The 21,417-nt window shown below is 44.0% G+C and overlaps 1 protein-coding gene across 9 annotated transcripts in view; it reads left to right on the plus strand.

Moving 5' to 3' along the window:
- The window catches only part of LOC140388081 (non-muscle caldesmon-like), a 277,671-nt gene that overhangs the window by 236,258 nt on the left and 19,996 nt on the right, over nucleotides 1-21,417 (plus strand). For 6 of the 9 annotated variants that reach the window (XM_072471694.1, XM_072471693.1, XM_072471697.1 and 3 more), the window contains 6 exons: nucleotides 811-1,066; nucleotides 3,687-3,827; nucleotides 10,643-10,686; nucleotides 10,778-10,859; nucleotides 14,836-14,979; nucleotides 16,991-17,086. In XM_072471694.1, the coding sequence (XP_072327795.1) occupies nucleotides 811-1,066; nucleotides 3,687-3,827; nucleotides 10,643-10,686; nucleotides 10,778-10,859; nucleotides 14,836-14,979; nucleotides 16,991-17,086 (763 nt within the window). The remainder of the gene's footprint in view (nucleotides 1-810; nucleotides 1,067-3,686; nucleotides 3,828-10,642; nucleotides 10,687-10,777; nucleotides 10,860-14,835; nucleotides 14,980-16,990; nucleotides 17,087-21,417) is intronic. The other 3 variants (XR_011934082.1, XM_072471699.1, XM_072471701.1) reach the window with 2 other exon arrangements.

Below are 21,417 nucleotides of genomic sequence, written 5' to 3' on the forward strand. Positions count from 1 at the left end.
TGGAATTCCATACTGCAAAGGGCTGTAGAGGCTAGGTCACTAAATATATTCAAGGCTGAGATAGACAGATTTTCAATCAGTAAGGGAATCAAAAAGGCTATGGGTATAAGATGGGAAAGTGGAGTTGAAGATTTTTCACAGCAGATCAGTCACGATCTCATTAGGCAGTACAGTGGCGCAGTGGTTAGCACTGCTGCCTCACGGCGCTGAAGACCCGGGTTCAATCCCGGCACTGGAGCACTGTCCATGTGGAATTTGCACATTCTCCCCATGTCTGCGTGGGTCTCACCCCCACAATCCGAAAAGATGTGCAGGGTAGGTGAATTGGCTACCCTAAATTGCCCCTTAATTGGTAAAATCTAAATTTTAAAAAGAAGTAATGATCTCATTGAGTAGTGGAGCAGACTCAAGGGGCTGAATGGCCGACTTCTGCTCCTGCATCTTATGGTGGTCAGTGTTTGAATATGTTGAAAATCTTAACTAGACTAACCCTGACTAAACGCTAAACACAAGTTGCTTTCTCCTTGACTTAATGCAAGAGATGAAAGCAGTGTACCTTTTGACATCCTCTGTCTTAAATATTACTGTTTTGGCAATGTCAAATTAAATTACCAAAAATGGAGGAACTGTAAATGAATGCAAGGTGGGCTCCGTGTTTCAGTCATTTAGAAAGCACCCAGATTGCATCAAGTTTGGTGTACATTAATTAAAATGGCTGCATTAAGAAGAGCTACTCAAAAGGGCAGAGCTCGAGACCAAAGTGTTGCCTCATAACATTCTGTTTTTTTCCCTTTGGTGGGGGGAGTGCAGCCGTTCAGAGTCCAAGTCGACCCAAGAGGCAGAGGAAGCGGCTGCCAAACTTGAGGCAGAGAGGAAGCTGGAAGAGCTGAAACGCCGCCAGGACGAGAAAGAGAGCGAAGAGTTTGAAAAGATGAAACAGAAACAGCAAGAGGCTGTAGTGGAGCTGGAGGAGCTGAAGAAGAAGCGAGAAGGGCGCAGGAAGGTACGAGAAGAGGAAGAGCAAAAGCGGCAACAGGATGAGACGGAGAAAAAGGCAAAGGAAGAGGTAAGCGTCAAATTCAAGGATGTGCTGACCAGGTGGAATGAGGTATGGTGGGAGGCAGTGATGCCTCTAAGGTGCACATGTGCATAGCTATGCAGCTATCTGGAATGTACCATGCATTGAAAAAAATAGGTCGCTCAGAGCAGCAAGCTTGAGTGGTGGGGGTGTGGTGATGCAGTTTTGACCATCCAACCCCGCTATAAAAGCACCAGGGGAGAGATGAACTGGGACGTGTTCAAGTAGAAGTTTAATGTTATCTGTTGGAGGTGACTTGTGTTGGGACCAGTGAAAAGAGTGAGAGAATGGGACCAGTGAGTAGATAGCAATAATCTGCTGCAGTGATCTGTAATGCACCGGCCATTGAAGTAAAGAGGCCACTCAAAACTTCATGAAATTTCAGCGACTCTTAAAAGGAAAGCTGCCACGTCAAAACAGTAGCTCACAGAGGAGTTTGTAGTTCACCCAGTATAAACAAAAATTAGAGGGAACATTAGTGGAAGGGCATTAGACCATTCTAGCTCTACTCTCATGTCACATTCAAACTCTCTGCTCACACTGGTTGCTTCCTCCTCACCTCAAACCGTCCACTTTACCCTTCCTCTTTGGCATCCCATTGCACCTCATCTCACAACCAACACTGTTGACTCCACTTTAACGAAACGATTTCTCGCTATTTCAGGAAATCAGGTCAAACGTGAAAGGAGGTGAATATTCACACAGCTTGAAATTCTGCGCTTAATCCGTAAACAACCTTAAAACTGCATTCCTCTTGCCAAACGGTGAAATGGAAGCCTCATAACGCCTTGTTCCTATGCTGTAAATTCTGTTTAATCAAAGGACGAGGCACTAGACACAAGCATTCCCCTTCTGGTTCAGTGAGTGGTTTGAAGTTTGCTGTTTGATTATTGGTCTGCACTGCATTGGCCTTTTGCACACACGACCATAATATTGCACTTTGAATCGTGCAGTCTGCGCCAGGACATATTTCGCTGGTAGCTCAAACTGCATAGAAAAAAACTTCAGGGTGATTTCACCTCCAACCCCCAAACTCCTGTTCTAATTTGGACAGTAGATCAGAAGAAAGTCTGCATAAATGGAAGAAACTGCATGGGCAGGATTTGTCCACGCACCCCAGTGGCGCGTTTCGCAGAAGTGGAGGCAGCCTGCCATTGGCCGGCACCAGGATCTTCCGGTCCGACCGCTGTCAAATGGGGTTTCGCATGTATGCAACCCCCCCCCCCAACCAATGGAGAACCCGCGGTGGGGATTTGCTGTCAGCAGGACTGGAAGATCCCCACTGGCGGGAATATGGCTGGAACGTCCTGGGGTCTTTGTTGACAGAAGATTGGAGATACTTGGAGGCGACTATTGCTATTTATCTTTAAAAGTGTTGGGAAACTTGGATTGTGCTTGAGGATGGGGACCTGCCTAACTGAGCCCGTGAATCGCCAACGCGGATCGTGTTGTTGCTCCAACCTTTCCCCCAAGTCTCAGTATTGCAGCTGACATTTCCATACCTGTGCCGCATTTGTACAAAACTCCTGTTATCTCCCTCCACCTGCTGAACATTTCAGTGTTGTTGCTTTATTGAGTCCTACTGCTGCTGCCTCTCTTCCTCTTGCAATGCAGTGCTTTTAAATTGTTGCAAAACTTTGCCGAAACTAATTTGCACTCAAAATTCCGTGATCTTTTACACTGATTTGGGGTAAATTGTGCCAAAAAAGCTCAACAGAGCAAAAACCAACTCTTATGTTTTACATGGTATAATGTCCTCACAAAACAACAAATCATCTAATTTACTATGGGTAGTGCCACATTTATTAGCCTTTTTATGGTACATGGTAACACAAATATACGATACACAAGGTAGCACAAACATTTTAAATAGTCTGTGTTCCTGAGCTACAGGCTGAAACTGGCAATTGTTTTCCGATCTGCAAAACTCCCTGAACAAACCACAATTAAACTCTGCATGGACCTGTTCTGAAGAAAGCCCCAGCCTGAAAGATCAACTTGTTTGTTCACTCCACAGATGGGGCAGCACGGCGGCACGGTGGCACGGTACCAGGGACCCAAGTTTAATTCCAACCTTGGGTGACTGTCTGTGTAGAGCCGCACGTTCTCCCTGTGTCTGTGTGGGTTTCCCGAGTGCACCAGTTTCCTCCCACAGTCCAAATATATGTTCAGGTCAGGTGGATTGGCCATGCTAAATTGCCCCTTTGTGTCCAAATGTCAGGGTGGGGAGTGGGCCTGTGTGGGATGATCTTTTGGAGCGTCGATGTGGATTCGATGGGCTGAATGGCCTCTCTTCAATGTAGCGATTCTATGGTGACTGACCAGCTCTCTCTGTCCCTAATATATTTAGTGCAACTTTATCACAATTTTTGTTAAACATCCCAGGTTATTTTTGCAGACTTGTAGAAAAGTACATTAGAAGCAGTTGAATTGAGATCTAAATATTTGAGATCTATATAACTGATCTGATACCCTCAATGCAGCTACCATCAAACCTTAATGGTTTTGCTGGGAATGAGAAAACAGTAAAAGCCAATTAGTACTCACTTTGTATGAAGTGCCTGGAAGTCCTTTGGCTGCAAGTTCAATATTTGATCTTGTTTTTAAGGAGGAGAAGAGGAAGCTAAAGGAAGATATCGAGAGACGAAGAGCAGAGGCAGCAGAGAAACGGCAGAAGCCAGAAGACATTGAAACAACCAATGATAAAGAGCCCTTCAAATGTGTGAGCCCCCGTGGCTCCTCTTTAAAAGTACGCACTTGGTGAACGATAGGATGATCACCCTCCTTACTGGGGCAGGGAACAAAAAGATATATGAATTTTAAAATATTAATTAATATTTAATTATTGGAGATTGTGTAGAGGAAACACCGTGGAGGTAATGTTGCGAGGCTCTACTGTCAGAGAGGAGGGTTTCACTCGTGCACAATGCACCCGACCCATTGTGTTAACCTCCTGTCTCTGACACTGGAGCCTATTAAGATTCCGTGCCCTGAGCACAGTCTTACAAAGTTGTCCCTCAGGTTTTAAGAAGAAAAAAACATTGCCACCTACTGGCCAGCTGAGCTTGAGACAAAGTTTTAGTGTGTTATCTCGACACAAATTACCCCAGGCAATTTTGTCCCTTTTGCTTTCTCCAGAGGTTGTTGACTCCTTCTTCATGGTTTACAGTTCCAAAAGCCATCAGACTACACCCCACTGGTACCTCACTAAATGGTCAGACAGGACCCCGTTTAGCTTCTCGGCAATGTGTAGCACTCACTCAGTCCTGCATCGAAGTCCCAGCCTACATTTTGTGCTCAAATCTCTCAACTGGGACTTGAACCTACAACCTTCTGAGGCGAGGGTGACACGTGCTTTCTGAGCAAAGCACTCGCAATCTGGGCTGAACTGTTTCCTTGAACCATTTTGATTTGCATGGTGTCTCCTATCGATTCATAAAAATGACAGAATATTATAAATGATAATGTAAGCCGGGCTCAGTTTGTAGCACTCATGCTCCTGAATCAGCTTGTTGTAAATTCACTTAGGCACATAATTTGGCTGATATCTCTGTGCAGCATTGCTTGAGGTGGGAGGCTGAACCAGTGCCTTTCTGGCTTGTAAAAGATCCCTAAGCACTGGGAAAGAGCAGGCTGTTCTTCCAGGATATTGGCCAAATTCCTTACTCAACTAAAACTGCCCAAAAAATAGATTTTTTTATCGCTGGCTAAGCCTATCCATCCCTAATTGCCCTTGAGAATGCGGTGGTGAGCTGCCTTCCTGAACCACTGCAGCCCATGTGTCGGGTGGGAGTGCCAGGACGTTGACCCAGCGACAGTGAAGGAACGGCGGTATATTTCCAAGTCAGGATGGTGAGTGACTTGGCGGGGAACCTCCAGATGGTGGTGTTCCCATGTACCTTGTCCTCCTAGATGGTAGTGGTCGTGGGTTTGGAAGGGTGCTGCCGAACCAGTCATTCATCTCATTTTAGCATTTGTGGGCATTAACACAATAACTGCATTTTGCAACAATTCATTGGATATGAAGCACTCTGGGATGTCCTCGGGTTAGGGTGAGGAATTGTGGAAATGCTAATCCTTCTCTTTTGAAAATCTCTCAGATTTTGAAATAACCGTGGACATCTCCAGAGTCTAATTCAAATGTAGTTCAAACAAAAGTTATGGAAAATAAGTTTGATGTTATAATGAGAAGATTTTAAATCTTTATGCAAGGCTTGACATTTTAAGTCATTATTCACCATATTTAATCATGATGTGGAGATGCCGGCGTTGGACTGGGGTGGGCACAGTAAGAAATCTTACAACACCAGGTTAAAATCCAACAGGTTAAAGTCCAACCTAGTGTTGTTGGACGTCTTACTATATTTAACTGATAGTGAGCAGCAGTAGCAATAGGACACACTTGTTTTAATTGTCATTAACAAAGTATGATTATCTTAATCGTACAATTTCTAGTTCAGTTGTTTGTTTTTCACAATCATGCCTGTAACTCAAAAACCTATATTCTCATCCATACTGCTTGTCACAGTATCGTTATACTTACAAAGTAGGAAGTATCACTACAGTTAATATAATAGGATACTAAAGCCATAAAAAGGACACAGCAATGGTTCACTAGAATTCATCAAAGATTAGGTTTATAGTTATATAGAAAGACTTGAGCATTTGCACTGAAACAAAGAAAGTTGAGGAAGAATCAAAATTCCTTATTTCTACTTGTCTGCACTCAGGCGTCATAGACTGAGAATTATTAGCAGAAGAATGAAGCGGCAAATTACAGGAAATATCTTTCACACACAAGAGTTATTGGAGCATGGGGCACTTTACTACTAATCACTACAGAGATTAGAATGCCAACTTTGCAACTGTATTACAAGGAACCTTTCTGATACGGTTTATCAGGAATTGGCCAAGTATGAGTGAAAGAAAAACGTGGAAAGATTTGGGGGAATGGCAGTGAATTGGAATTGATGTTTTTGGCCCCAGTTGAAGAGTCAGCAACAGTATGAACACAACAGGCTGATTACCTCTGACTGAGCAATGCTTTCCTGAGTTCGATGACTAAGACACCACAACGTTTAACATCATTAATTTACATATCTCGATCTTTCTGGAATCTGTTTCAGATCTGCCGGTATATCTGCATCCTGTTTACCGTATGTGTCTGCCCATTTGATATACAGTAATCCTTTAAGGATCCCATTTTAATTTTGCCGAGTTGCTGTGTCCTGTCTTCTGTTCCTTTTATAATTTGAATACTGTGCACCGATGATTTGATGTAACAATCTAAAAGACAGACTGCTTCATGAATTGATTGTTTTGTTGAACAAGTTCTTTGTGTTGAGTGCATGCTGGGAGTCTGCCATCATTAACCCTTTCACAACTATATCAGAATTCATACCCAATGATAAACACATTCTTCTATTCAATTGAGAGGAACAGTCCAATGTTAGGGCCTACTTTGACATTTACTTTTAAATTAGAATTTTGTGGGGTAAAGCGTAACAGCTTCCCAGGAGGACCTGACCTTCCTGTCTCATAATTGGTCAGAAAATGGGAGATTCACAATTTGAAAGTGGCTGTTAGATGCAGTCATGCACAAAAGCACACGTTATAGTTACGCAGACAGAGAGCAAGATACACAGACACAAATTAAAAGTCAATTTGTCGTCTGCTTCCATTAATCCTGTCTCACCCTTGAATAGTTCTGTCAGCTGAAAAATGAAATGAATGAAAATCGCTTATTGTCACAAGTAAGCTTCAAATGAAGTTACTGTGAAAAGCCCCTAGTTGCCACATTCTGGCGCCTGTTCGGGGAGGCTGGTACGGGAATTGAACTGTGCTGCTGGCCTGCCTTGGACTGCTTTCAAAGTCAGCGATTTAACCCTGTGCTAAACCAGCCTCTTGCTCCATGATCCAAATTCTATTGAAAAAGGAACCAATTTTTCTTCTTAATTTGTGTCGGCGGTTTTCTGCTAAGTTGACCGAACATTCCCCATCAAATCCTAATGACAGAAATAGTATCACAGTACTTTATAATGGCTCGACATATTTGATACTGATTCAATCTTGATGGACCATTTTTCATTGTATCTAGTTATCATCTCACTTCAGAGAAATTGAAATATGATTCCATGGAATCCTTACAGTGCAGAAGGAGGCCATTCAGTCCATCGAGTATGGACTGACCCCTCTCCAAAAGAGCACTCTACCTCGGCCCACTCCCCTAATCTATCCCCGTAACCCCGCACATTGACCGTGGCCAATCCTCCTAACCTGCACATCTTTGGACTGTGGTTGGAAACCGGAGCACCCGGAGGAAACCCACGCAGCCATGGGGAGAATGTACAAACTCCACACAGTCACCCAAGGCCGGAATTGAACCCGGATTCCTGACGTTGTGAAAAGGCTAATGAAGTGGCTGAAGCAAAGTCTCGTCTTTCTAGTCTGTTATAATTTGACTTAAAAAATAAATGTCTAAATTTTTTCACACCATACAGCTTCCAGCTACCCTCACCCAAAGTTACAGTCATTATTTTCACTCGGTCGAGGGGTTGTTTGTGAACAGTATAAGCGCCAAAGCAGTCTGCACTCAAAAGTCCAGGAATAATAAAGCTACCATAGGGGATTTAAATCTGTCAGCAAATGGAATATTCTGCATAAATAAAAATGCTTTTAAGTCTGCCATGAGCACCAGCAACTGTTGTGAACAATAGGATTTCCAGAACGCTTTACTATGTCTTCTTCAGTCGAGGAAGAGAACCATTTTGAAGGGTCAAGTGATGTGAACAAAGACATTCCTTTGTTTCCACAGTTTTTTTGCTCGGGCCCCATTGTGTGGCCTTGTCTTGAATGTAGCAAAGTAGTTAGAATTAGCGAGGACTGTATAATACAAATGCACACATTACAAAATTGTGCAGTAGCACTAAGTGCCTTTTGGTGGCACTGCTGAGAGCAGAACTGGTTTTAAGCACAGAGGCACCATCTGCAGGCATTCAGTAAAATAACAGCTTTAACAATATACCTAAATCTGGGGGGCGATTCTCCAAAATGGAGACCAAGTGTTCGCGCAGTCGGCGTGAAATGGACCTGGGTATGGCCGGTTCTGTCCCCCACAGGGGGCCAGCACGGCACTGGAGCGGTTCACGCCGCTCCAGCCTCCTTCCCCGGCGCTAAATGGGCGCCGCGCCAACCCACACATGCGCAGTTGGGCCGCGCCAACCTGCGCATGCGTGGGGGTCTTCTTCAGCGCGCCGGCCCCAACTCAACATGACGATCGCGGGCCAGACTCCATCGGAGCCCCCCCCAGTGAAGGATCGCTTTTTTCCGCCCCACAGGCTGCCCCCCTGACCCTTGGCGCAAAGTTCCCGCTGGCAGTGACCAGAGGTGAACGGCGCCGGCAGGACTCTGTCGTATCTGCTCGGCCTATCCGGGCCGGAGAATCGGCGGCCCCGCCGATTCCAGCGGCCCACGTGCCGCCGCAAATGGCGCCGATTCTCCGCACCTCGGAGAATCGCACGCTGGCATCGGGGTGTCGTGGCGCGGTTGCGGCGATTCTCCGGCCCGGCGCGGGGTTCGGAGAATCACCCCCCTGATGTGCAACTTGAATTGTGGCAATAACAGTAAATTCACCAATTGTGATATGCATTGAAAGTGAGTGTAAGTTGGAGGCTGGGTTAAAACATTGCGGTAAGATGAGCACTTTAGATGAGCACCTGAAATGCCACAGCATATAAGGCTACAAGCCAAGTGCTGGAAAATTGGATTGGAGTAAGTAGGTGCTTGATGGCCAGCGTGGACACAATGGGCCGAAGGACTTCTTTCCATGCTGTTAAAACTCCGACTCTTAAGATCTGTATTTGCAAACTCCAGTTGCCGCTGGGAGCTTTGAATTGGTAAATGTGCCCCAAAAAGAACACATTCTAATCTCTTTATGTGCCACTATCAGCATCTTTATTAGCCTTAATCACTCCCATTTACATTCCTTTTGTCTTTTTGTCCATAACATTTTTGTCATTTGCCACCCCTCTATCCAGCCCCACCGCTCCACCCCCCCCCCCCCCCCCCCCCACAACAGTTCTCTTCAGCTTTCACAAAGAGTCATCCAGACTCTCAACTTTAGCTCCCTTCTCCACAGATGCTGTCAGACCTGTTGAGATGTCCAGTATTTTCTGTGTTTGCCCTAAAAAGAACTGACTGCCAAAAAACAGAAATGTTATAAAGGAACAGCATGATGACGATGAGGCTTACTGGACTTTGGGTTGCAGGTTCTAATAGATGGCTCCTCAGACCACCTAATTGTATTACAATTGGAAATGGCACACGAGTCTGAACAGCTTTCTGCAGCGCCAACCAAGAGAGGTCATGATGGAATTCCTGAAATAAATCTCCATTCAATGATGATGCCAAACAAAGGCCGGAATTCTTCGGCAGTTGGGATTCCTTTTTCACGCCGGCAGCGTACCCCCGCATGCGGGTTCCTTGGTAGTGTTGGGTGTATTCCATGTGAAATTCCATCGTCAAGCGGCGGGAGTAGAGAATTCTGCCGCCAGTGAACGGTGCGTCGCCGCAAACATGCAGCTGGGGGACCGGAGAATCCCGCCCAAAGCGTAACATTTTAATATTTCTCTGAACCATTCCTAAGAATTCATATTAAACCAGAGAAAACGTAGTCCATATATGAACACCATACACAGCAGAATAGCAAATGTTACTTTGTGTCTGGACTTTCAATTGTGATCTGGATTACTCCTTGATGGAAAGTTTGAAAAAAATAGAGATCCCCTTGGTGGGATAACTTTGTGGATTTAATACTGATGGTGCAGAACTTCACCTAAATTCTTTTGCATTAAACTATCCTCCAGTAAGTATGTTTTTGACATTTTCACCCTTTCAGCTTGGCACCAGTAGCTAACTCACTCCTCTGAAGCTTATTTCAGGGGTGGGATTCTCCGGTTCCCCCAGCCCCAAGTTTCTTGCGGTGCGCTGTTCACTGGTGGCCGGTTTCACTCTTTTCCCCCTTGAAACCAGCTCATGCCGCCGGGAAACCCACGGGCGGGTGTGCGCTGCCGGCAGGCAAAGAGAATTCCAATGGCCGAAGAATTCCAGCCTGGGCCCCTCAATTCAAGGCATTTAAAATGCATTTGATCAGAGTTGGAAATGGACAGGAGATTGCAACACTATCCTCTTCAAACACTTTAATCCTGAGAAAACTGGCTTCTGAAACATTGGTTTTCTCCTGATTGTCCCATCCAGAGAATTGCAATCCAGAGAATGGAGTTTCCATTTCTATTTTTGGCAAATTAAAATGGAAGGAGGTTCATTTTACACTTTGCTAGCAGTGTTATTGGGAAGCTGTCAGGACATTTTCATTCGGTGCCGGATACAGAAAGATTAGGCATGGAATTCCTTGAAGTTTGTTTTCCTGCAGACTCTGATCAGGTGTGTGAGCTTGTTACCAATTTATGCAGTGACTTTTGTGAGTTAATAATGTCCAATATTCTCCGCTTAGCTTTGTCATCGCCTGAGCTAATACGAACCTCTCTTTCCATATTGGATTTTCAGATTGGAGAAAGGGCAGACTTTTTGAATAGATCAGCAAAGAAGAGGTAAAACCTTCATGCAACGCCTTTTCATCATTTGAATGTACTCACTTGTTAATCAAGACTATTAATACTGTAAACTCACTTGTATTCACAGCACTACCACCAAGACTTCACGCCCAGTATTGGGTGTCTCCAAGATTGACAGTAAATTGGAGCAGTATACCAGTGCAATTGAGGTGAGGCTACAGAGCAACTATCCAAATGATATTTGCAATTTTTCTCAACCAGTTACAGTAGACTAGTTCTGGGATTCTAAATTCTGCCTGAAAAAATTAAATATCCAGGAGAATTTCTCAATTTTTATTTAAGACTATAAAGTTTCAAAGTTTACTTTGAACTCTACAAAGTAGAACGCTTGATTTAGTGTCAGACATTCAATCATTGGTAAGTAATCCGAATTATTCTAATTATTCAATTTAATTATATAAATGCAAGTCGTTATAGCAGATCAGTTTCTTGGTTTATCAATCAATATTGGGGTGAATTCTCCACCTCCCGAGGCCCATGTTTCTCGGCAGCATGCCGGCGTTGGCAGCGGGATTCTCTGTTCCCGCTGCTGACCAATGGAATTTCCCATTGTCAGCACCCCATGCTGCCGGTAAACCCAGGGGCGGAGGTGCGCTGCCAGCGGAATGGAGAATCCCAACGGCAGAGAATTCACTCCATTGTCTGAAATGTTGCATTCTTAGAATGTTAATGCATAATCCCCTATCCTATCATTTTAATATTTTCACCTCCATAACATTACATGACTCTGCCCTGCCTGAGACACCCATCCATTCTTTTGTCACCTCTAGGCTCACCTATTCCAATGCTCACCTGGCCGGCTTCCACCTTGCCACCCTCCTTAAACACGAGCTTATCCAAAAACCTCGGGCGGGATTCTTCAATAATGGGGCTATGTCCCGAATCACTCTGGACTTTCCTGAAGAAAGTCCTGAATGATTCTCCCTACCTGCAGGGGGCTTGCAGGGCCCCGGAGTGCTTCTCGCAGCTCTGGCTGCGGATACGGGGCCCTGCACTTCGGGTCAGGAGTTCGTGCATGCGCATGGCCGTGCGACATGGCGGACTGAGCCCACAGAGCGGCACCAGGAATGTGGCCCCCCCCCCGAGATCGCACGCGCCCACGGGTCCATGATGCCCGATCGCCCCCCTGGCCGTCCATGAGGACCCCCCCCTCCCAGTGATAGATACCCCCTGTCCCCCACCAGGGCGGCTGCAGACCGTGTCCGCAGCCGCCACCGGCCGTTCCCGACGGTCGATAGGTGGGTCGAACTACGTCGTTGGGAACTCGGCCAGTTTTCCTCAGAGAACCGCAGTGGGGGGCTCTGTCAATGGCCCCCTACCTGCGCTCCGTAGTTTTGGCGTAAACGTCCATTCGCCGCCCCCCCCCCCCCCCCCCCAACCAATCACGATTTCGCAGCAGAGGCTCGGAGAATCCAGCCCCCCACCTGTGATTTGCATCATTCCACCTTTGGAGACCATGGGTGTTTTTAAACAAAAATTAAACAGAGTCCAATGGAAGGCACGGGTGTTTCCCAGTGCTGGTAGCACTGAGAACGGCCCCACTATTAAACTGGCCTCTGCTTCTTTTCTGGGTCTAGGCAAGGAATGCCCTGCCGAGGTCGCACTTAAGCTCACTTCCTGTTCTGCTCAAAATGGCGCACCGATCTCTTCACTTCCCACCGCAGCCTCCAGACCTGCCCCCCAACTCACCAATTAGGGAGTCATCGAGCCCACTGCACCCCACCTAATAAGGGCAAGGCACTCCCAGGCCCAATCCCCAGCACGGGTAAGGAGTCGCCTGGACTCCTTAGAGCTGCCAGCCTGACTCCCTAGCAGTGCCCCTGCCAGCCTTGCAATGCCACCTGCTTGCCCTGACAGTGCCATGGCATCTGGGTGGCATCGGGGGTGTCAGGTACCACCCTGCCAGAGCCCGACCACCCAGAGGCTCCCAATCGCCTGGGAAATCGCCCCCACCAAGTGCCAGTATGCCTGGTCTATGTTTGTGGATACCAGTGCTAAACGCCGCCTGCCTGTGGTCTCCAAGGTGAGACCATCATATCTTGGGCGCTGGGTAGATCTGGCATAGACATATTCAAGTTAGATTAACTACTCACTTGAATATGCAAATCCAGATCACAACCTCAATGGGTGGGATCCAGATTACGACTCCTCGCAAGATCTTGTTTTATCTCACGAAGCGTGACGAGGCCAGCAAATCTTGTGAGAGGTCTCTCGCGAGATTTACCGACCTCGCTGTGTCCCAGGTCAGGCACAACAAGGCTGCTAGATCGCGCCCACCCCCTCAGCTGCCAAGACTGTACATTTTGAAATTCCCTTCATCCTTAAGACACTCCTTAACACCAACTCTTTGACCAAGATTTTGATTATCTATTCCCATGGGTGGGATTTTCCAGTCCTTTCCCCCAGGAGGAATCTTTTGGTCCCACCGAAGATGACCCCTCCTTGGTGAGTTCCTCGATGGCGGAACAGGGGAGCGACGCAAAATATCACAGACTTGATGGGGCCAGAAGATCCTGCCGATGGCCAAGCCGTCTCTGCCGCCAGAAAACACACCTCGGGAGGTGGAAAATCTCGACCAATGTCTCACTGTATAGCTTGCTGTTAAATTTATAATGAGCCCAAAGGTGCTTCACTCCATTATAATAAAGTGAAGCACCTTGAAATATTTCACTACATTAGGGTGCTACAAAAATACCAGTTGTTGTTGCAGAAACCCGTACCCAGTACGGGTTTATTATTATGTTACAATGTTAATGCATAACGCTGTGCTGACTGCCATGCTACGTTCTTCTAAGACTGCATCGATCACTTGGCTAACCTTTTTCTGTCATGATTCTCTGTTTTGGTCCTTTGTCATTATCTCTATTTTGAATCAGTGCCCTGTTGGAGCTATTTTAATCCTCTCTCACCTGCCTCACTGACTAATTCTGTCTGTACTCTTATTCACTTTCCAATTCTCTCTGCTCTGTCTGTCACCTGGTTCCCTCACACAGTCTCTCAGGTTGTCTCTGCTGGCTGCCTCTGCCAATTCTACAAGTAAAGCAAATATGATTGTAAACTATTCTGCAACTTCCCTGACACTCATTGTGTAATCTCTATCTCACTGCAGAGTTTAGGCACAATGGGCTGAATCTTGAAACGGGTGGAACTGGGTATGTAGGCGACCTTTCTGTTGGGAAACCAGAAAGCTGGGCGGGCAGCAATCCAAAGGGGGCCGCAGCTAAAGGTTAGGTCAGCTACTGCTGTTTAAGGGGAGCATGGTGGGTTTGAATCCTCAACTCCGTCAGAGAGTGGGAGGAGTGGTGGAATCTATCCTTAAACTGGTCCGGGGTGCGGGGGCAGCAGACAAATGGGAGATTATGGTCCAGGTTAAATCCAAGACGGCCAACCCAACTTCTGGAACAAAACCATAAAATGCTGGAAAATCTTAGCGGGTCAGACAGTATCTGTGGAGAGAGTATAAAGCTAACGTTTCAAGTCCGGACGACTATGGACGACTCCTGGGAGCTTGCTTGCTATCTGTCCTCCTCTTGTCCCCGCACTAACAGAATTGTTAATACGGTGATACCAAGAAAATCCTAAATCTCAATCTTCCTAAATAGCGTCAAATTACAGGAAATGGTGATCCAGAAGCTCTCCATTTATTTTCTAGTCAAATAATCACAGTAATTGAATCTTGGATAATGATTTTCAAAATAATTTACTGACTGTGCCAATGGCAATGAATACTGAGGCTTAGTCATTCGACTATTAACACAATAAAATCCAGGGGTTTAATTGATAATTTAACTGATGAAAATTCCAGAATTAGTGGCTCATCCACATTATCTAAAACCTGAGATTAGGCTACAGTTTATTGCTTAATCTCTGGCATTATCACAAGTGAAGCTTTGTGCACATTTGTGTATTAACCTCCTTTGGACATTATCCCTAAACTCTTACCAAAGACTTATTTCCAATAAATTGCAGGGGAAACCGTATACACAGTATTGAATACTTCTATCAATTCTAAAGCTGTTGTCCACAATGTAATGACCAATACAATCTATCTTGACATTACTACTTGTACATTTACTTACTTAACTCTTTTAATAGAGGATTCAGATCACTATTGTTTACATTTAGGGTGCCAAAGCTGCGAAAGGAGGCAAATCATCAGCTTCAGATCTCCCATTGACAGCCGAAGGAGTGCGGAACATAAAAAGCATGTGGGAAACTGGTGATGTCTATAGTTCTGCTTCCCCAACTAATAAGGGAACACCGAACAAGGTAAGGTATCACTTTGGGATCTTCCTGCCCAAATCAGATCATACGGAAGTAGAATGTAGGTAGGATAACAGCGTGACATAAACCTTGTCTCATCACTGTGCTCACACTAGCATGAAATTGCTCACAGATTTACTGCATTTTGTTCTTGATACGATGCAAGTCTTGTGTTTCTAACTCTTTATCCCATGGATAGTTTTTGACGCTGTCTGAACTGTACCTGTGGAGAGCATGTTTGTATTTCTAAGAGTTTCTTCAAGTCGTCTCCGAGAAATTTGATTGGTTGTTGAATAAAGTTTCAACTGCAGTAATTTAAAGATATGATTCTGCAGTCTTCATCATGTCTTCATTATTGGCAGTATTGCTCACATACTGATACAGACATACATCTACATAAAGACTGAAAATATTTTTTCATACTACCAACATCTATGGGTTAAAGAGTTAAAAGTTGAAAACCTGCTTAATGTCACAGCGTCATTCTACATTAAACCGGTCTATTGGATAGATTGGGGATTGTATATGTTGTTTCTCTCACAGATTAACAAGAAAGGATTTGCCCAATCCTGTGAAACGGGGAGAGTTCAAAAGCTGTCTCCACCACAGCTTAAAAATTAAGAATTGCATTCGCTCAATACTGCCTGAAATCCCCAGGGTTTATCCCTAATTTATTGATCGCAATATTTAAAACAATATTTTGATAGCAGAGCTGATACTTGCACACTTAGGAAGCACCTTGATAACTGTGCCGTGATGTATTTTTAAACACCTGTGGAAGTTCTCATTAGAAAAATTTGGCAGGGCAGATAAACTGCAGCAGGTGATGAAACGTATCCCACAGAAATTTTACCCCAGCAGGGTTTAGCAGGAGTAAACAAAATTTGGGAGGGAAAGCTAAATTTTCCCAGATAGCAGAACGTCCAAGTTTGAAGGTTCACTCCTGGAAGTAATAAAGATGTCAACAGCAAGAGGAACTTGCCCTTTCAAAAAATAAACATCAGAGAAAGTAAAGAGAAAACACCAAAATGGGTCACAGAATAATACAACCCACAAGACGTGTCCATTCAGCCTATTTGAAAATGTCTAATTAATTATCCCCCAGTGCCTTTTCCCCTCAGAGTCCTGCATTATTTTTTTTCAAGTATTCATCCATTCCTTTTTGAAAACTACTATTAAATCTGTCTCCACCACCCATTCAAACAATGTGGAATTCTCCAGCCCTTCCCTTCCAGCAGGATCTTAAGATGCCCGACACTGAACACATCACCAATATAATGTCCCAGTTTCAAACTAGTCAATAGAATCCTGAGTGCTGTGAAAGTACTATGACCCTAATATGGTTCAAACTGCAGACAGCCTTCTACTCCGAGCTCACACATGTGAGCAGGGTACCTGAAACTACTGGCCGTGAACTGATAATTGAAAATCTACCTAGTAGGTGCCACTGCCAGGGTAATGTGTGATAGGCTCAGAGAATCCTGGGTGTAAAATATTAGACACTTTCAAGATGCATTGTCAGGAGTGCCTGGCCTCTAGTTCAGAATTACTTTGTGTAATTTAGGAGTATCTATGGTGATAGCAATATTAAGAACTAAACTCCTGCACTCATTATATTCTGGGAGTGCTTCAAAGGAACAGACATATCACACTTTTGAGACGAGTATAAAACAATTCCAATTAAAATATTAAAGCATTTTACTCATTTGTTGTAATCTTGGATTTTTTCTGCAGTCTTTCAAACTCAGAACAAGAAATATTTGATAGCAGTGGGCGATACGCATTTGTAGTAAATTGGTGTATTAATTGGAGTATTTGAAAAATAAATTTGTCAGATCAAAGTTATGGCCTTAGCCTGACCTAATTCGGAATGGGCAGGGAATATTTCAGGAAAAGAACTAAGTCATTCTTCCACCGTGTGCTAAATGTTGTGGTGACAAGCTTTGAAATCTCTATTGAAACTTGCATGCGATCACACAAAAGCTTCACACAATTCTGTTTATGGCTGTCCTTGTAGGAGGTAGCAGGTCTGAAAGTTGGCGTTGCCGGTCGCATCAACCAATGGCTCACCAAAACGCCTGAAACAAACAAATCGCCTGCGTCTAAACCCTCAGTAAGTTGCCCCACCTCTTCACTGCTTTACAAAAAAAAACTTCTCACCTCAGGGCAACTTGGCAGCTAGGATACCAGCGGGTTCCACTTTGAACCAGGATGCCCAACTCTTAAATCGTGTCCTCTAAATGAACTGGGCTTGTCCCAGAGGGAGAATTGTTCCCCATCTCAGCCAAGCTATCTGGGTAAGGGGAGAAGGCTGAATGGGGGATACGGATCCCAGGCCACGTCATCTGAGTATGAATCCAGGTAAGTATTGTCTGCTGGAGATGAACAAACATTGACAACATGTTTGCAATTGTGCATGGTTACATTATTCAACCTTCATTGCCTGAAGAAGTGGCTACACCATGGTAAAAGCAAAGAGGAGAATATTTGTAACTCACAACATTGGTACCTAATAAGCTGCCTTGGTCTCACTGAAAGGCACACAAATCCTAATTTTTGTGCTTGATTTCCTTTTCCATCTGTCCATTTTAGATTAAGAAATAATAAAATAAAAGTGACTTTCTATAGCATGGAATATAATTTGCTGAAACTCACCACCAATGTATATTTTTCCAAAACACTTAGACGGATTTCGAACAGAACCTCCCAAATGAACGGCATGATATTTATGCAATAGCAGTGTCTGTGTTGCGTGGACAGAATTGAACAGGTAGACAAGACATTCCTGTGTTTTCCTCGATGATTGACACCACGCTTCAGGAATGAAAATTAACTTGGTCCTTTCTGAAATATCCATTTTCATATTTTCAGCTTTGTTTTGATCAGAACATCGAAAGATATATGGCCAAATTCCAAAGCACTGCATTAATGCAACCAAGACCGAAGCCCACCTGACCTTTTTGTGCGCACACTAACCTGTGATACGTAACAGAACTTGATGTGGCATGTGTTGTTTATGGTTTTCACGTAACTTCATTAAAAAAAATGGTGTTTGTAAAACCTTGGATTCTTCCGCCCCGCCCTCCGCAAGATCACCACGAAAAGTTCCATTGACATCAGGCGTGAATTTCTGGTCGCCGGTCGGGTGTGGCCGGAGAATCCCGCCCTTTATCTTTAGCATGCCTTGTATAATTCTCATTGACCGTGTTACAAACATGGTCCAGGAAAGAGCACAAGCAGTTCAGAGAAAGTGAAGAAAATTTAACTTAATTGGTGGAGGAGTTGGAATAATCCAAAACTGAAGTGTAATAGAAATGTTCTTTGCTTTACAACTTTACATCCATAGTTTACACATAGTATACATATTTGTTAGTGTTTGTAGCAAAGAAAGTGAATGACTTCAGACTGAGATAAAACATCAACCAAATGACTGGTAGAGATAGAGCAGCCCACAAGAATAGACTTTTAAAAAAAGTTGCTAGTTAACTGATTGATGAATAGCTGTTCCTAAATCAAAACGTCTGATGGTTTTGTATAAAAAGTATGAAAGAGAACAATTTTTGTAATGAATATCAAAGGCTATTAAGTATTTTACTCTTAAACTCCCCCATCTCAATCACTGAAAGAACCAGCAATGCTTTGATCTGCCTATCTGTTCATGAAAGATAGAAATCAATACAATTATGGTATAGAATACTGTACTTTAAGTAGTTTACAGTCAAGCCTTGTTAGCCCAAGCCTGTGGAGGCTGACATAATAGGTCTTTTTTATCAAATATTTGAGTAGTTCACAACTGAGATCAGGGCCCGATGAATTCTGTGGCACTTCAACAAGGTCAGTTTCTGGAGCAGCCCAATTACATTCAAATCGACTCCACAGCACTGAGGCTCGTCACTCAACTCTCCAGTGTTTATATCCTACACAAGCCTCTTCCCACGAGAATTACATCTTCCCACATTGTCCCATATCACCCTGCTCTTTTCAACCTCGTGTTCTCTCCCTTTAAATGTGCTAGTCACACCTGCTTCAACTATTCCATTTGGCAGTGAGCTCCACCATTCTCACCGCTCTCTGTGTAAAGAACTTCCTTCAAAATGACATATTGAGCTTTAACCCGACTGCTGCAAAAGTGTGAACCTCATTAAAAGAGAGCTGTAAACGGACGGATGTATTTAATGACAGGAATGAATTCAGTCAATGAAGGTGCTCAGGCAGAGTTTCATGAAATGCTGGGAAATGGGTACTAGGATCAGTGGACTGAATTGCAGCCCACACGATTCTAAGTACACAAATCAACTACTTAGTGGACGGAGAGTAATGCCGCCTATGAATTGGGCACACTGAGCAAAATGGTATTATGATGCAAATCAACCACGATCTAATTGATTGGCAGATCAGGTTTGAGGGGCTAAGTGGCCTGCTCTTTTTTTTCCCAATAGGAAGCTAGGCATGGTAGGATAAAGCACGTGCTCAACTCTCAATCCTGAAGAATGCCCATCCATTGAAAATCTAACTTAAAAACTCAAAACTGCAAGGACTGTGATTCAGTCTTGCTGACCTTGACAGCCGTTTGCTAGCATGCATTCCTGCCATGCAAAGCTCCGGGGTGGGGGAGCCAAGTCATGATATTTACCTTATGCTGCTTTGATGCTTTTCATGAACTCCTACTATAATAGGCTGTCTCTGTTTAACAGGCGAGACCCTAGGACAATGGCAAGTTCTGACTAATATGATTTGAGGGGGGGGGGGGTGGCAATAGTTAAATTAGCAACCATGTAGTGGCGAGACTGTGAATATTATCAAGCATTTCTGTGATTAAATTACAACCTTATCCATACCAATGCTTGTTGAAACCATAACATTACATTCATATTATGTTCCTTTCTGCATACTGCAGTTCAATGGTATCCAGAACTGTGCAAAACAAAATTATTTTATTTTTCTCCCAATTTAACAATGATCATTATGTACTGTTTTAGTGTTAGACATTCCTCTCTGCTATGCTTTCGTACATACACATAATATATTCATAACTGAGTCTCCATTATTTGTTCTCAGTTGAAGGAATATCAGTTTTAGAATGTAAATAATGTAACAATCAAGGATTTTCTCAACATGGCAATTTAACAGCCAAAATTACATGGTTTAACTTCCCACTTCAATTGAAAAATTATCACCAATCTCAATCATGATGTTATACTGCAAATTTATCAAATACAGGTACATGCAGAAGAACAATGATAACATTTAGGGAAGTAAGGAATTGACCACGGGCCAGAGATGGAGGAAAACACAGTTCTGAGTTATAAGGGGAGGAGGCTAAAGATACAGGTGCAAGGCTATGGAGGAATTTGAAGACAAGGTGATAATTAAAAATGGAGGTATTTGGGGACTGGGTGCCAATGAGGCCTGGGAGAAAAAGGGTAATGGGTGAATAGGATATGGGTAGCGGTTTTTCATGAATTCACGGGGGAGGTCATCTAGTAGATCGTTGGAACAGTCAAGCCTAGAGTTTATCAAGGCAAAAATGAGGTTTTTCAGCAGCAAGTGAGCTGAGGCCGGAGCAGAATGGGTTGAGATTACAAATGCCTTGGGTGCTGAAGTGCACGTGGTCAGAGTTCATCTCGGGGTTAAATGCAACACCAAGGTTGTGAATTGGTGTATTAAGACTCCAGCAATTTCCAGGGAGAGGGATAGATTCCGTGGCTAGGGAAGGAGTTTGTGGCAGGAACTAAAGAAAGTGGGGTTGATCTTCCTGATACTTAATTGGAGGAAATTTCTGCTCATCCAGTACTGGATATCGGGACAAAGAGCTTGACAAAAAAAAAAGACACTAGCAAAATCAAGAAAGGTGGTGGTGTTGTCGAACTGAGTTTGGGCATCAAACATATGCAAACTGATGTTGTGATTTTGGATGTTGCATGTGGATGAGAAATAGGAGGGAACCGAGAATAGATCCCAGAGATCCTGCTGAGGATGCGGCAAGATAGCCATTGCAGGTTATTCTTCCAATTGTGACTGAATAAATGAGAATTAAACCAGGCAAGGACAGTCCCACTCAGCTGTTTGATGGTGGAGAAGTGATCACCCATGTCAAAGGTTACAGACAGGTCGAAAAAGAAGGATAATCAACCTTTTTCACCGTTTCACAAGAAATCATTTGAGACTTTAATAACAGGTGTTTCAGTATTGCGGTGGCAAGGGGAACATTTCCTAATTTGAGGGATTAGGAAATGGAATTGCAGGAAAGATGGGCACCGATTTTGGAGGCAGCAACATTTTCAAACACTCTGGAGGGGAAAAGGAGGTTGGAGATAAAGCGGTACTCTACAATGACAATGGGGTAAAGGATGTTTTTTTTTAATGGAGGGGTTGATAACAACCAAGTTGAAGGGGAGTGGATCAGTAACTGAGAAAAGGAAACCATTAACAACGTCATTTAAC

Source organism: Scyliorhinus torazame, chromosome 13 (genome assembly GCF_047496885.1).
Source record: "Scyliorhinus torazame isolate Kashiwa2021f chromosome 13, sScyTor2.1, whole genome shotgun sequence".
NCBI lineage: Eukaryota > Metazoa > Chordata > Chondrichthyes > Carcharhiniformes > Scyliorhinidae > Scyliorhinus > Scyliorhinus torazame.